The 15,355-nt window shown below is 48.2% G+C and overlaps 1 protein-coding gene across 1 annotated transcript in view; it reads right to left on the bottom strand.

Moving 5' to 3' along the window:
* The window catches only part of PREX1 (phosphatidylinositol-3,4,5-trisphosphate dependent Rac exchange factor 1), a 224,717-nt gene extending 212,141 nt beyond the window's left edge, over nucleotides 1-12,576 (bottom strand). The window contains exon 1 of the mRNA XM_081867463.1: nucleotides 12,136-12,576. Coding sequence (XP_081723589.1) covers nucleotides 12,136-12,333 — 198 coding nt within the window. The 5' untranslated portion in view covers nucleotides 12,334-12,576. The remainder of the gene's footprint in view (nucleotides 1-12,135) is intronic.
* Between the last annotated feature and the right edge of the window lie 2,779 nt (nucleotides 12,577-15,355).

The following is a 15,355-nucleotide window of genomic DNA, read 5'->3' as shown; positions in this document are numbered from 1 at the left end:
CTCCTGAGGCACGAGCTGAACAGCCCAATATCAGCTCTGAGCAGGCGACCGTAAAAACCACAGGACGCATCACACAGCAACACTGATCATTATCTCCCTTTCGAAAGCGGGCCTTTGCTTTTATAGCCATCGAGACGAGAGGCCGTTAGAGCCGACTTTATTACAGAGCAGTCATTACTCAGTTCCCCTTTAATCTGAGAAACCTGCCGCACTTTTTTTCACAAAAACTTAATTAACAAAAGCTCGTAACACGGCATGAGGTAGGGATTATTATCTGCCCCATTTGGCAGGTGGGGAGGGGGAAATCTAGCCTAGGCCCTTGGCAACACCACCCAGGAGTCCGAAGTTGCACATCCTTCCATGATCAAAGCACTCCTGTGCCCTTTTGGGCCAATGTGGTGAATGGAAGAGCATTGAAAACATCATAAACTAGGCCTGTGGTGGTTATTATAAAGCTAAGGAGGCCTTATCAGTCCCCAAAACACAGAGCTCTGCAAGCTCTATGGGGCTTGAGAGGTCAGGGCTATTAACATCCACAGACACTATTTGCTGCATAAAGGAAAACTAAAGCCATCGTGCTTAGAACTGCAAAGGATGATTTCCCTAGCAGGGAGAATCCAAAAAATAAAAGGCATAAAAATATCAAGGAGAAGGAATCATTTCCAGTCTGGGAACTAGAGGTGGTCTGCAGCTGGTAGGCCTTGGGTAGAAGGAAATGCTAGATTTTATAAAGTTCTCACACTTGCTTTGTCTTTGACTTCCTCATTCACACCCTCCTTTAAAAATAAAATATCTGGACATCTGGTTGTTTTTGCACGATTCCCTAACCTTCGCCTGCAGCTCACTCCAAATAGCATAAGAGTCCAGTTGGATCAGGCCAAAAGCCCATTTAATCCAGCATCCTGTTCTCACTTGTGGCCATAGGACCCAGGCACAACAACACCTCCCCAAGCTATGATTTGACAGCAACTGGTATTCAGAGTCATGCTGCCTCTGATAATGGAGGTACAGCCACTGTGGCTAGCAGCAATTGTAGCTAGTAGCCTTATCCTCCAGGAATTTCTCTAATCCTCTTTTAAAGCCACCCAAACTGGCGACCATCACATCACTGTTTCTGGTGGAATCGAATTCCGTTGTTTAATTATCAGCGCTTACTTGAAACTCACGTTTACTTGGATGTTAACCCCATCATGTTCACGGGGACCCTGGCACCCCTAGTCTTTTGTGGATTTCTCCTCAAAGAACCAAATAGGATCCAAATGCTCAGCAAGCACAGAGTTATGCAGCCACGGCCATCATCTGCATGTGCAGGAATGAATTAGCTTTGGGGCTGATTGAAGAATAGCAATCAGATGTTTCAAAGGAGTAAATTGCCTGCTTTTTCCCTTCATTTCCTACATCCAGGTTGCTTTCCGCAAGGGAAATGTATGAGTGGCCTCCCACGGCTAAACTGCTTCCTAGAGACATTCCCTCCCTTTGGCTGTGTCTCTTTCCCTGTGCCACTAGACACAAGGGAGCGCTGCAAGGGAGGAGGATGCTGTTGCAGAAGGAAACATCTTGAACTAAGAAAACAAGCACCGGCTTTCAGAATGAGAATACACCAGCCCAGCTGCCTTTCAGACAGACACCTTGTGGCAATTGCCAAGCAAATGCATCTGACCGACAACAGCGACGAAAACAGGAAGGCTCGTTTAGGACTGCCCTTCTCTTTCTTTCACCACCTCCCTCCCTTCCTCCGCCTTGCAGGAAAAGAAACAACTTGTTTTTACACAAAACAGATGGTTCAACCTTCCCCGGCAAGCTGAGGCTTTATTATCAGCACCTCCGGAACCTAAAAAGAGGCACAGGGCAGAGCAAGGCCCAGGAAACCATCGCCCAAAAGCAGCCAGGCCAAAGATTTCTTTTAGCAACCACAGGAACCAATCACAGACCAGGGTGAAGTTTCTGAAAGAGATTCAAACATGCAGATGTTGTCACAGATACCAAGAAGCTAAATATTTAGCAGGGCGCCTGGAGATAGATAGATAGATAGATAGATAGATAGATAGATAGATGCCAAAAGGATGTGGGTATATTTTATCTGATGGCAGTATGTGTGCTACACAATAGGTAGTGAAAGAACTTCAGATTCCACCACAAAAGACTCCCCACCATAATAATTAGACAAGGATGCAGCTACAACTAAAACATTGTTCAACTCAGCTTTTAAGAAAACGATACTATTATTTATTTATTTGTTGTTGTTGTTGTTATTTATATGTATTAGTCGCCTCACAATATAGATTCTCTAGTCAACGTACAGCGAGTTGCCAGGGAGGTGAGGAACAAGCGACAAGCCTGAGTTTGGACATTATGCTAAGCCAAATCATAGCTTTGCTCCCAGTGGTGCAACAGGTGATGGAGTCAGCAAACTAACTGCAGTTTTCTCCCTGTGCACCAGCACACTTGCTCTTTCATGGCAAGTCACAGTTTGGCAGCATTACGTGCAGACAAGGCCCCTGACAACACAACCCTATACATGTCTAACTCAAAAGTAGTTCAATGGGACTCCCTCCTAGGTAAGCACATCCTAAGTCAGGGTTGCAAAGATCACAGTAAAATGAAAGAGATGTCCAGAATTTTAAACAATGTGGTAAACTCAATCCTGGTTGATAGTCCAAAAAAAAAAAAAGAAAAAAAAAAAGGTAAGAGGATCATAACATTCTCTAGGCTTTGTGATTTAGGATATCACCAGATCCACTGCAATAATTACTATCCCACATCTAACTGAAAAGCCTCTTATTTCCCCGCTAATGTTGACATTAAGACGTTTGTCTTGTTTTCTTTTTTATCTCTTCCTTGTTTCGCAGATTTCTTTATCTGCGTCAACATCTGGGGCTGCTGCTTCTCCTTCAGTATTTTAAACCGACTATATAAAGGATTTTGGTGTGTTAATGGAACGTTTTCAACCAGAAGCATCACCTATAGGGCTATGCTCAGGCTTAATAATAAAGTTCTTCCCACACATGTTTTATATTATAGAGGAAAGGGGCCTTAGCTGAAATCCTCATGAATGTAATATCTCCTCTCTTCTTGTAGAAATGGGGCTGACAAAGAGGTCTGCATGTACCATTCAGGGCAAAAATGCTTAGCTGGCTTGACTGGTGGCAGAAAAATCCTTTTCTGTTTTTCCAAATGTGCTATTACAAACAAATTGTCTTTCTAGCCCACTGTACTTTCTATCTGGCCACACCTCAAATGCAATCCATGCTGAGCCCCAGGATACATAAAACACACTTAGGTTGCGATCCTAAACATGCCTACTTGGAAGGAGATCCCACTGTAATCAAAAGACCCCCTCCCAAGTAAACAGGGCTAAAATGGGGCTGTTGAGCTGCAATCCTAGCCATGCACAGCATTTTAACAACGCTGGGGGGGGGGAGTGTTTAAAAAAATAGTGTGGGTTTTTTTTTTAAAAAAAATATATCTATTCAGTAAAATAAGCTTGAAAGTATAATTTCTTTCAAGTTCTATATACTAATTGTGCACTTATTTGTATGCACTATGTATCCTTACATAGCCTAAACTGAACCATCCATGGACAAGAGAGAGGTGAACAGCAGGGCTGGGAAACCCCAATATTAGCAGATTTAAAAATAAAAGAGGGCAAGGGGGTACAAAAAAACAGATCCATGAGGACTGAGCATGCTCAGGGCATATGGAATTGAAAAACATTGAGAGAGAGAGAGAGAGAGAGAGAGAGAGAGAGAGAGAGAAATGGAGTATCCAGGAAGAGAGCATGACTGGCTGGCGCCAAGAACAGGAGCACCTCCACACTGCAGCATTTTTGTTGCAGGTTCTGCTTGCACTGAGTAATATGCAATACTTTTGTTAGAACAAAATTTCCCTTTCTGACATACAGGCTAGGATTCACAGAGTCCTTCCATCCCTATGGAGAGCTTTCCTCACCCTTCCTTCCACTTGCACCTGCTGAAAAGCTCCTCCTAAGAGTCAGGAGACCGCCCCCCCCCCCTGAAACAACAGACAGTGCAGCCTGAGAAGACTGGAGAGGGTTTGGGGTGGGGAGCAGCAGTAACCCCCTGCCTTCCCAAAAGCACCCAGAACTGAATCTCACTCATGCATCCTTCTGTTTGGATGCCATCCATCCAGCTGCTGAGAATTCAGCAACAGGCATTCAGTGAAGCATGTCAAAGATAAAAACCACGATACAGCCTTTCAAAACTCAAAATTTTACAATCCAAAACAATCCAGCACGGACCTGCTTCTCAGCACTGTAAACTGTTGATCGTTCTGCAAATAAGCCTATCAAATATTTTATTGTAAATAAAACAAAAGAGACTTTAATAGCATTTCACTGCTTAATGATCAGAAAAGCATTGTGACTAGTACTGTGGCTTTTGGGGGGAAATAAAAAAAAATGTCCTGTTCTGTAATTTCCAAAATGCTCTCTCTCCTCCAGCCCCTCCTCTCTCTCACCCCCCCCCCTTGACCCACAGAAGTAAAATAAAGGCTGTGGAATCCTTTATACAAAGCAAATAAAAAACAGGGCCTCTGTGTGTGAGGGGGAGAACCCTCACCAAGCACAGGGGGAAAGGTCTCTAGGCACACACAAAAGAAAACCTTTCCCTTAACTGCTCCATAACCACATGCTAGTCTTCCAAGGAAAGTTCCCTCCTTAAAAAAAGAAAGAAAAGAAAAGAAAAATGCTCTCAGTAACACAGTCTGATTTATAAGCAAGCCTACAGCATCAAACACAGAAGAGGATTCTTTTACATTACCACGGAAGCCCGGAAGCCCCTGCAAAGCTCTTGCCTCACTACGCATTGAATTTGGCTGTTTGCTCCTTTTAGCATTATTTATGGAGAGCACTAAGTGAAGTCTGGAGCTTGAATGGTAAATATTTAACAAGGGGGCACCAGCCCAAACCACAAAATCCAGACACACATCACCAGCACTTACACGGAAAGCCTTCAGTTCACACGAGGATGGCAGGCTTGCACAAGTAAAGCAAAGCTTCCTTGCACTGTGTTCATCTATAAGCTTTACGTTAGTTAAGCGGTGCTTTTTTTAAAAAAAATGTTTATAGGTACTCTCATGTTGACTCAAGAAAATCACCATTTTTTAGTTCAAATTGGGAAAAATAAACACAGCAAATGGACAAAAGTACAAAGATTCACAAAATGTTTAGGGGTATGCGTACCCCTGCGTACCCCCCAGGAAAATAGCACTGACATTAAGAGATTTAAACTGAGTACAATAGGAGTGAAAAGAAGAATTCGGCCATGCACAAGGTTTACGTCCGACTGAGTTGTTATGTAGGATGGAGCATTTATTCCCCAACCAGCTGTCTTCCAGCCACTAAACCACTAAACCACGGCTCCAGCCGGTGGGACGGTGGGAGATGTGGCCCAACAGCATTTGAAGGCCACCTTAGTGAAGGCTTCAGTAGAGTTATTTATTACCTTTGTCTCCTAGCCTTCTTCCAAAAATGTCACACGTGTGGTTATCACATTCTATCAACACAACAACTCTGTAATGTAGGGGTTGTGCTGAGAGACAGCAACTGGCCTAAGGGCACCCAACAGACTTCTGGCTCAGTGGAGTCTGAATCCAGGGAGCTCTAGTCAAAGTCTGGCACTCTATATAGCTATTTGGACCTCACTGATGCTCTTGCACAGTTGTATGCAGGTATCCGGAAGCTGCTTTGAAATACAAACGGTCCTTTTCCAATGGTCCACTCTATGTGTTACGTCACATTTCTTCTATCAGATGCTTACCAAAAGACATGTCCTATGTAAATACAACACTCAAAGATGTTGACGGGAGCGTTGGGGGGGGGGACACACACACCCCAGTCCTGTTCCTGCACTAGTACACTCCAGGGAGTTAGCCAAGTTGGTTAGAGCGTGTTGCTGACAACGCCAAGTTTGCAGGTTCGATCCCCATATGGGCCAGCTGCATATTCCTGCATTGCAAGGAGTTGGACTTAGATGATCCTCAGGGTCCCTTCCAACTCTACAATTCCCGAAAGTTGACAAGAGATTGTGGGCTGTTCACAACTACCATACTTTTCCCACTTAAGGCAATACGGTAGCCCTCCTAAACCAAGTTGCCTAAGAGCAGTTTGGAATCCCCCAGGTGCAAGGCATGTTTACTACGGACATGGGTTCAATTGCGACTATATGGAAATTCCTGGGTGCCAGGCTGGCAGCCACAGTTTAAAAACCTCTGCCTTTGTCCATAGTTATTCCATTTCCATGGCGTGTGTTTCTCCTTCTTGCACACTGGGACAAGTCAACCGTTGTAACACCACCAAGCTACAGTCAAGCAATGTAGTTGAGATCAAAGAATCATAGCACCTGAAGGGGATCCCCATGGGTCAGTTACTCCAATCCTCGGTGAATAGACACTCCACTGTGATGGCTGTAACCTAGGTTTAAGATGAACCATTTGGGCTGCAGGTGGAGCCTCACAGGAACGAATGCTAAGGTGAGATGTTCAGAGCAGAAACCAGCACAACAGTACTTGTCTGTGAAACTGTTCTGCATGCACATCATTATGCATAAACCCACTTGCCACAGGAGCTGGTCCTCTGCATGTAGAGTTAGCAAGTCATCAGTATAACAACCAAGACACTGATTTCTGACACGGTCGTTCTACATGTGAATCAGCCGGCTCATATAGTAAGTGCGGCATTTTTATACAGTGGTGCCCCGCAAGACAAACGCCTCGCAAGACGGAAAACCCGCTAGACGAAAGGGTTTCGCAAAACGAATTTCCCTATGGGCTTGCTTCGCAAGACGAAAATGTCTTGCGAGTTCCTGCGGGGTTTTTTCCCTTTCCCCCCCCTTTTCCTAAGCCCTAAGCCGCTTATCAGCTGATCCGCTGATAAGCCGCTTATCAGCTGATCCGCTAAAAGCCGCTAAACCGCTAATAGCGCTAATCCGCTAAGCTGTCAATGGGCTTACTTCGCAAGACGAAAAAACCGCTATACAAAGAGCCTCACGGAACGGATTAATTTCATCTTGCGAGGCACCACTGTATATCCTATTATCCATAAGAATACCTATGCAGGTACATAGGAACTTTCCTTATACCATATCAGACTATTGCTCCATCTAGTTCAGTACAGTGGTACCTCTAATTGTGAACGGGATCCGTTTCGGAGCCCCATTCGCAACATGAGCAGAACACAACCCACGTCTGCGCGTGCGCGGGTCGCAATTCACTGCTTCTGCGCATGCGCATGATGTCATTTTGAGCATCTGCACATGCGGCAAAACCTGGAAGTAAGCCTTTCTGGTACTTCCGGGTCGCCGCGGGACACAACCTGAAAAGATTTAACCTGAAGCAAACGTAACAAGAGGTATGACTGTACTATTGACCCAATAAACATCCAGATTATTTAACAACTCTCTCCCAAGACATCCTAGCATGCACATACACACACAGATGAACACGAGAAGCATCCTCTCAGTTAAAAGAATGATCCTACAAGTATCTATCAAACTGTGACATGTCAAAGTTAAATGTGCTCAGCTCATTCCTGGCAAACAACCAATAACCAGTAGCCTAGCCTGCGGATGACAAAAACCACTCAATACTTGGGACAGAAAAACTTGGGTTTGGTTTGTCTGGGGTGAGACAGCAGTCTTGATGTTTGAGCGACATGCGCTTTTTATAGCAGCACATTCCACAAAAACAGAACTTCAGGAACACAAAGCCAGCAGCCTCTGTAATTGGGAGGTTTGGAAGATTACATACTCTTTGTGTTCAACCATAGATAGAGAGAAACCAGGACTGAAGTTGGTGTCAGTCCTTAAAGCAACTATAACTTTTCCAATCAACTGTTATGTCAGTGAGTTCGTGGCGCTAGACAGTGGGGACAGAGAGGAAGAAAATCCTTTTCTACACAGCACCCCCCAGCGGATGTGGTCTTACAAACAATCTGAGGAAAACAGAAGGGGCTACCTACTCTAAGGGGCAACTTCATCCAATATCAATTGTATTACTCTTTCCCTGTTAGTGTGCATGTGTGAATGGCATTAATGCAGTTTTAAATGTACTGGCCCCATTTCTAAATTGACTGAGGCCATAAAGCAGAAGTAGGAACTTGTGGCCCTCCAGATGTTGGTAGGAATACAACTCCCAACATTCCTGACCATTTTCCATGCTGGCTGGGTGTGATGGGAGTTGGGATCCCAACAAACCCACCCCTACCAAGAAGGTGGACTTACAACTGCTTTTCAGCCTTCCTGCGATTTTGTTTTCTATTTCCTTCATAGTGTGTCACGACCTTATTTCTCTTCAATGACCATGGCCATCTAGCAAGGCTATTTTCTCCACCACCCTACCAAACCTGCTCAAGACATTTTGCAGCCTGAAGCAAAGGGCATATCATGCCCACCATTCCCTGTACAAAAGCTGACTGGTCTGGCAGTTGAATGTTACCTGAATGTTGGGGATGGGTTAGCATCCTCCATTACATCCAAGGGTGATGGTTAACTCAGAGAGTGCAGAGCAGGCTGTGGCTGACACACATGGTCCTGTCTTCCAGATGTCAAAGAAATAAACAACTATCAGACTTTTAGAAGACATCTGAAGGCAGCCCTGTTTAGGGAAGCTTTTAATATTTGATGAATCAAAATATTCTTCTGGAAGCCACCCAGAGTGGCTAGGGAAACCCAGCCAGATGGGCGGGTATAAATAAATAATTATTATTATTATTATTATTATTATTACCGTATTATTATTCTTCACACTGAGTCAGCTACCTCACTCTAACTAACGAAAGGGCCGGCCCTGTATTGCATGTGTATTGCATGTACAATGCATGTGTATCAGAAAGGACGGTACTATGAGCAGGTACACATACACATTAATAGTTTAATATGCACCCGTATTAATTTTTAAAGTAACACTCTGATGCACTTATAATTGGCATGCCTTTCCCTACCACCAGGCTGTCAGTTTCACTGAGACACATGAAAGATGTTGGGAAAGTAAATGGACTGTAGGAGGGTGGCACCACGTGTATCATGATGTGGTAGTATCTACATCTTGTCACAGGGCAGGATCCATGGTGGACAAGTGAGGAAGTGGTGTCTTCAGACTACGTACTAGCTAGTAAAGGTGTGTAGTGACATTTTAGGGCACTGGTGGAGGATCTATGGCCTTTCAGATGTTGCTGACCACTGGCTATGCTGGCTGGGACTGATGGGAGTTGGAGTCCAACGACAGCTAGAGGGCCACAGATCCCCATCTCTGTTTTAAGGAGTGAAAAGCAGAACTTGTGAACAATGGTTATACGTGTTACCTGAAGCAAGAACAGTCTGCAGTGATCACTAAAGAACTCTGTAAAGAAGCACCAGTGGCTGAATTTACTTTTCTCCTCTTTCCTACTCCCTTTTGCTTTCGTGTCATGCTTTTTAGACTGTCAGCCTGAGGGCAGGGACTGTCCTGTGACTTTGCATGCCTTTCTAGTAAATTTTATTATCATTAATATTGCTGAAAAGCAGAGTAAAAACGCTTCCAATAAACAATAACCCTCTAAAAATGCACATTTCCTGATGTTACTTACGTCCATTGATTTCAGTGGGTGTACCTCAAGTATGTTGCGCATAACCCAAAATATTTTATTTCTACCCCACAGAATTGCAATGAAAATATTCAAAACAAAACAATGGGATACAAAACACATATAGCAATAGAAGTGACAAAAGCCTTGGCAGAATAAACAAATCTTTACCATCTGGTTGCAAGAAACAGTGCCAAAACGAAGTTCCCAGCAGAGGGAATTGTGGTGCCACTACTGAACAGGCCCTGATCCCTGGCACCAATCAGCTTCAGTGGCACTTAAGAGCCCAGGCAAATTCATATGGAAATATGTGGTTCTTCAAATACACTGGGTTCTAAGGCACCCAAGGATGGGGAATCTCAGGGCATCCAGATATTCTTGAAATGCCACTCCCATCAGACCCAGGATGCCCAAAGATCAGGGATTATGGGAGTTGTAATCCAGCGCTATCTGGAAGGTCACAGGGTCTCCATCCCTAGACCAAAAATTAGCACTAGCACTTAAAATGAAATGAATGGGTAACAAATGCAACTGATCCAAATCACTGCAATCTGGTCAAACTGCCAAGCCTCTCTGACGTTGAATTGTGGCAGCCAAATTTTACACTGCTTTAAAGTTTCCCAACTGTGTTTGAAGGCAGCCCTACGTAGGAAACAATACAACTGTCTTATCTAGATGTAGCCATTGTGCATAAACACACCAGGGTACTGACTCTTCAAGCCTGAACAGCATATGATGTCAGTGCAGAACGGGCACGATGCACTCACAGAAAAGCTATCCCAGTGCATGCTTGCTGTGCTACTAACAAAGAAGCTAGAAAGCTAGCACAACTGCGGATGTTTGCAGGCAATGCTCACAATCGACTGTTCCTTCTCAGAGCTTTGGAACAGTGGGAGGCCAATGTTAGCCACAAAGGGGTTGTGTTTTGTGCAAAGGGAGAAGTGTGGTGTAATGCTAATGAGTTCCAAGTGCCATGGCAGCAAAATAAATGAGAACTACCCAGATGGGAAAGTCATTTCCTGAAACTTTTCAATTTGCATGGGGAAACGAATTACCCCCACATGGACGGACAGCCTCCCACGGCAATCACATATCTATATTTACTATTATGAAGCAATAGATATACGTTCTGAGGGAGAAACCACACTCAAGCAAGGAAGGTTGCTGGAAGCCAAGCTGCAAGAGGGAGAAGAAAAATTAACTTTCAAATTAAAAGCAAAAGGGTCTCTAAGAGAGCCAATTATTGTTTCGGGGGGGGGGGTGGAATACAGAAAATGCAAAATATAAAGCGCACACAACATCCTATACAACATCTTCCAAGTGAATGATGTCAATAGAAGCTTCAAAAAACAGCAGCCACCCTCAGGCTTAAGCTTAAGACAGGAAGTAATTTTATCACTTTGTTCTTTTTTTAAAAATCGTACTCGTGCTAGGTCACTGTTGTTTGCAAAGGGCTCCCTCTTTTGCCAGCTCAGGCACCTTCTGAACTATCTCAGGAACGATCATCTGTGTAAACATCTTGAAAGCCTTTGGATATTGAAAGGGAGGATTTAAAAACCACACCTAGCGTCTGCCAACAAGGCTCAGTTTTCCCAGCATGGGTTGTTGCCACTAGCCACCCACCGGGAACCCCACGGGTAGCAAGCAACCACCTCAGTTCCAAAGAGCGTCTCCTGCACGTTCTGGAAACCCGCGGGACGGAAGCGCTCTCCTGTCTTTGACAAGCTCAGCTTGCAAAAACATCCACTCGTTTTCCACTAGCGCAGGAAAGCTCCGCTGCGTCCTCTAGTTGCATGCCGGTATCCACCACAGTTCCCAACACTCAGCTCCTTCTCAAAACAGAACATGCAACCCCATCTCAGTGCGCAAGAGCGGTGGGGCATGCATACGGTACTGCCTTCAGGCAGTGGGGCTGTCCAAGGCACGGCACCCTCCCCCCCCCCAAAAAAAGCACCAATCCTGAGCTGGGTTCCCCCCTCCGCGCGCGCCTGAACTACCCCCACTATCCCCACCTCCAAGCCGCCGGCGTGCAGGATGGGGCCAACTCTCAACACTAACCAACTCCTTGGGGAGCCACCGATCCCTTCTGCCCACCCAGAGGGAGTCGATCCTCCAACTCGCGAGGCAGCAACGCAACCCTGCGAAGTTCCACTCCTCACCGGAGCAGTGGTGTAGCGTGGGTTGTCAGCACCCGGGGCAAGGCAAGTAATTTGCGCCCCCTAACCCGTGGATTTGCGCCCCCTAACCCGTGGATTTGCGCCCCCTAACCCGTGGATTTGCCCTAACCCCAGATGTTGCGCCCGGTGCGGCCGGCCCCCCCTGCACCCCCCACGCTACGCCACTGCACCGGAGACTCCTCTTAAGTGTGTCCGCGCCGTGCCGGCTGGGCAGCCCAGCTTCACGCAGGGTGGAAACGACCCTTTCCACGACCTAAGCCGACCTAACCGTCCGGCTCGGCCCGAGCGCGTCCACGGTCGCTCAGCTGACCCTCGTCCTCGCGCCCCTCGGCGCGACCTTTCCTCTGCCCCCGATGCCCCCCTCCCGCCCTTGCCACTCACCGACTGCAAGAAGCGCAGGGTGCACACGTAGTCCCGCTCCGTGCCCAGGATCTCGTTGAGGACGCAGAGCCGAAGGCGCAACTGCCGGTCCGTATCCTTGGCAGGCTCCGAGGGCGCCGCGCCGGGGCCGGGGCCGGGGCCCGCCGCGACCGGGGGGGCCGCCGCGGCCGGGGGGGCCGCTGCCGGCTGCGCTTCCATGGCGGGGTGGCTGCCTCCTCGCCTGCCCGACTGACTCGACGGACTTTCCCAGCCGGCTGCTGCTGCTGCTGCACACCACGCTCTCCTCACGCTCGGCGCCCGCCTCCGGCGCCCTCCATCCCCGAGGCACGCGAGACGCACGGCAAGGCGAGGGCTTCCCCAGCCCGCCGCCTACGAGCTCCCACTGGCAGCCGGAGCGCCGCTCAGGGACATGCCGAGGACAGCAGCGGCGGCGGCAAGCGCAGCGCAGCGCAGCGCCAGGGGCACTGAATGGAGCGCGAGCGGGGAAGGGAAGTCCCGGCGCCGGAGAGAGAGGGCTGGGGGCGTGGCGAGGGCAGCCAGCGGGAGGGGGCGGGGGTCGCGCGGCCAGGCGAGGGCGGCGCTCCGAGGCCGGGGGCGGGGCGGGGCGCCTTGGCGGGACAAGCCCAAGTGCCAAAGCCGGAGTTGGGAGACTGCGGCAGGCGGCGCGGGAGAAACAAAGGCGGCGAGGAAGACTCCCGAGCGTGGCCTGCGCGCGGCACCCGGAGCTGCTTGGCGCGCAGCCAGCCCGTTCCCAAATCCCTGCAGCAAGAGGGAGCGAGCGGCGCGCAAACTTGGGCTGTGATCCAGCGCCCTGTTGCTGCTCCGCCACCTCGGGGAAACGGCTGCTGGATGCAACCCGTCGGGGAGAGATTCCCACATCCACCCCACCCCCGATTGAGCCCCTGCGCGCTTGCTTGTTTGGTTGGGTTTTGTTTGGTTCTGCCCACGCATCGGGAGAAGCCGCGGCCAACAGCCGGCGCTTGCTCCTGCGGCAGAATCCCATTTTGCGCGGCGAAAAGCACAGCCTGGCCTGCTGCACGCGGTGGGGCGGGGGGAGCCCTTCCCGACAGGGGTGTTCCCACGGGTGGGTGTGCGCAAGCCGCGGAATTGTGCGCCAGCCAGCCATGGTGTGTGCCAAGAACTCGCTACGCAGAAAGAATATTCCTGGAGGTGCTCCCAGGTGGAGTTTGTTGTTGCTTTACGAAGTCAGGCGTAGCGATTCGGCACACCTGCAACCCACAGAGATCTTTTATTATGGCTGGCAGAAGGGGTTGGAGATGGAGTCTCCAGCACCATTGACATAGGACGGTGCTGGACTACAAAAAATCCCATCACCCCCTGGCTCTTGGCGGTGCTGGTTGGGGCTGATGGGAGTTGGAGTCCAAACGGCAATTACTTTCAAGCATAGTTGAACTACGGAGCTTGCTTTCACTGGGGGCAGTGATGTCCACCAATTTGGATGGCTTTAAAAGAGGATTGGGCAAACTCACGAAGGATAAGGCTGTCAATGGCTATTGGCCATGACAGTGAGGCTCTGCCTCACTTCTGAATACCAGTTGCTGGGAGCCACAGGAGGGCAGTGCTCTTGTGCTCAGGTCCTATGCAGGTAGGGCATCTGGGTGGCCACTGTGAGAACCTGATGCTGGACTAGGTGGGCCATTGCCCTGATCCAGCAGGCTCTTCCTAGGTTCTTAACAACTGGAAGGCCACAGGTTCCCCATTAAGGGCCCCACCAAGCATGAGCCAGCTTCTTGCTTTGTACCTGGGCCAGACACGTTAGAGGCAGCACACACTCATTATCAAGCTACCCAGTCCCTCCACCAACAGACAGAGCTCCAGAGCATCCTTGAATGGTGATGCCTCCGTTCCCCTACCCAGATCATGTTCCCTTCTCAGAGCTACAATTTCCAGAGTGGTATAAACAAGTCAATCCCTCTTTCCATTGGGAATACAGTGGCACCTCGGGTTACATACGCTCCAGGTTACAGACTCCGCTAACCCAGAAATAGTGCTTCAGGTTAAGAACTTTGCTTCAGGATGAGAACAGAAATCGTGCTCCGGCGGCGCAGCAGCAGCTGGAGGCCCCATTAGCTAAAGTGGTGCTTCAGGTTAAGAACAGTTTCAGGTTAAGTACGGACCTCCAGAACAAATTAAGAACTTAACCTGAGGTACCACTGAGCTTTCCAGGGCAATAGTGGTTTCCTCTCGACTCCTACCGTTCCCAGGATGCTTTGCGGGATGCCGTGGCTGTTCAAAGTGGTACGATACTGCTTTAAATGTACAGTGGTACCTCTGGCTGCGAACGGGATCCATTCCGGAGGCCCATTCGCAACATGAAAAGAGCGCAACCTGCAGCAGCGCTTCTGCACATGCACAAGCGACGAAACCCGGAAGTAACCCTTTCCGGCAGTGGCGTAGCGTGGGGGGTGCAGGGGGGGCCAGCCGCACCGGGCACAACATCTGGGGGTTAGGGTTAGGGGGGCAAATCCACGGGTTAGGGGGCGCAAATCCACGGGTTAGGGAGTGCAAATTACTTGCCTTGCCCCGGGTGCTGACAACCCACGCTACGCCGCTGCTTTCCGGTACTTCTGGATCGCCACGGGACATAATCTGAAAGAACGTAACATGAGGTGTGACTGTACATATAGCAAAGATGGGTCCTGTTGTTGTTGTTTTTTTGTTCTCCACACTTAATTTTGCCTTTACTACTGCACTATAAACACCTGTCAGGTACTTGGGAGAGTGTTTTGGCAGCAGGCCCAAGCAAGTAGGAGAAGGCTATGAGTAAACCCTGAAGAACAGGTCTAATTGGGCTCTTGATGTAATTGTTCATTTCCTTTGCGTTTGATTTCATTTAACTTTTTGTTGCATTCTCAGTGACGCTGCAGCATTCAAAATTAATTCATTTCATCTTTGCCTCGGGTTAAAAAACAAAGCAGGCACCCAGATTTGTTTTTCTCCCCTATTTGGGCTAAGTGCCAGGTATCAGCTGCTGTGAGATTCTGGCATAATTTCAGACAGAACCTTTGCAGATTTGGCTTCTGTTTCTAAGATCTATCCACCCCAGAGTATACCTCCACCCTCTTACTGAACCAGAAACCTGTGTCTTCTAAAGCAGATGTAGCTTACTTTATCAGCTTTGCCTAGATGAAAGTAGGGTAGGGGGAGAGATGCAACTTGTAATTTAGGAAATGATGATGCAGGAATAAATCCACTCAGT

This window comes from Podarcis erhardii, assembly GCF_964252035.2.
Source record: "Podarcis erhardii genome assembly, chromosome: 6".
NCBI classification, from domain to species: domain Eukaryota; kingdom Metazoa; phylum Chordata; class Lepidosauria; order Squamata; family Lacertidae; genus Podarcis; species Podarcis erhardii.
This window is presented reverse-complemented; position numbering and strand designations above follow the sequence as displayed.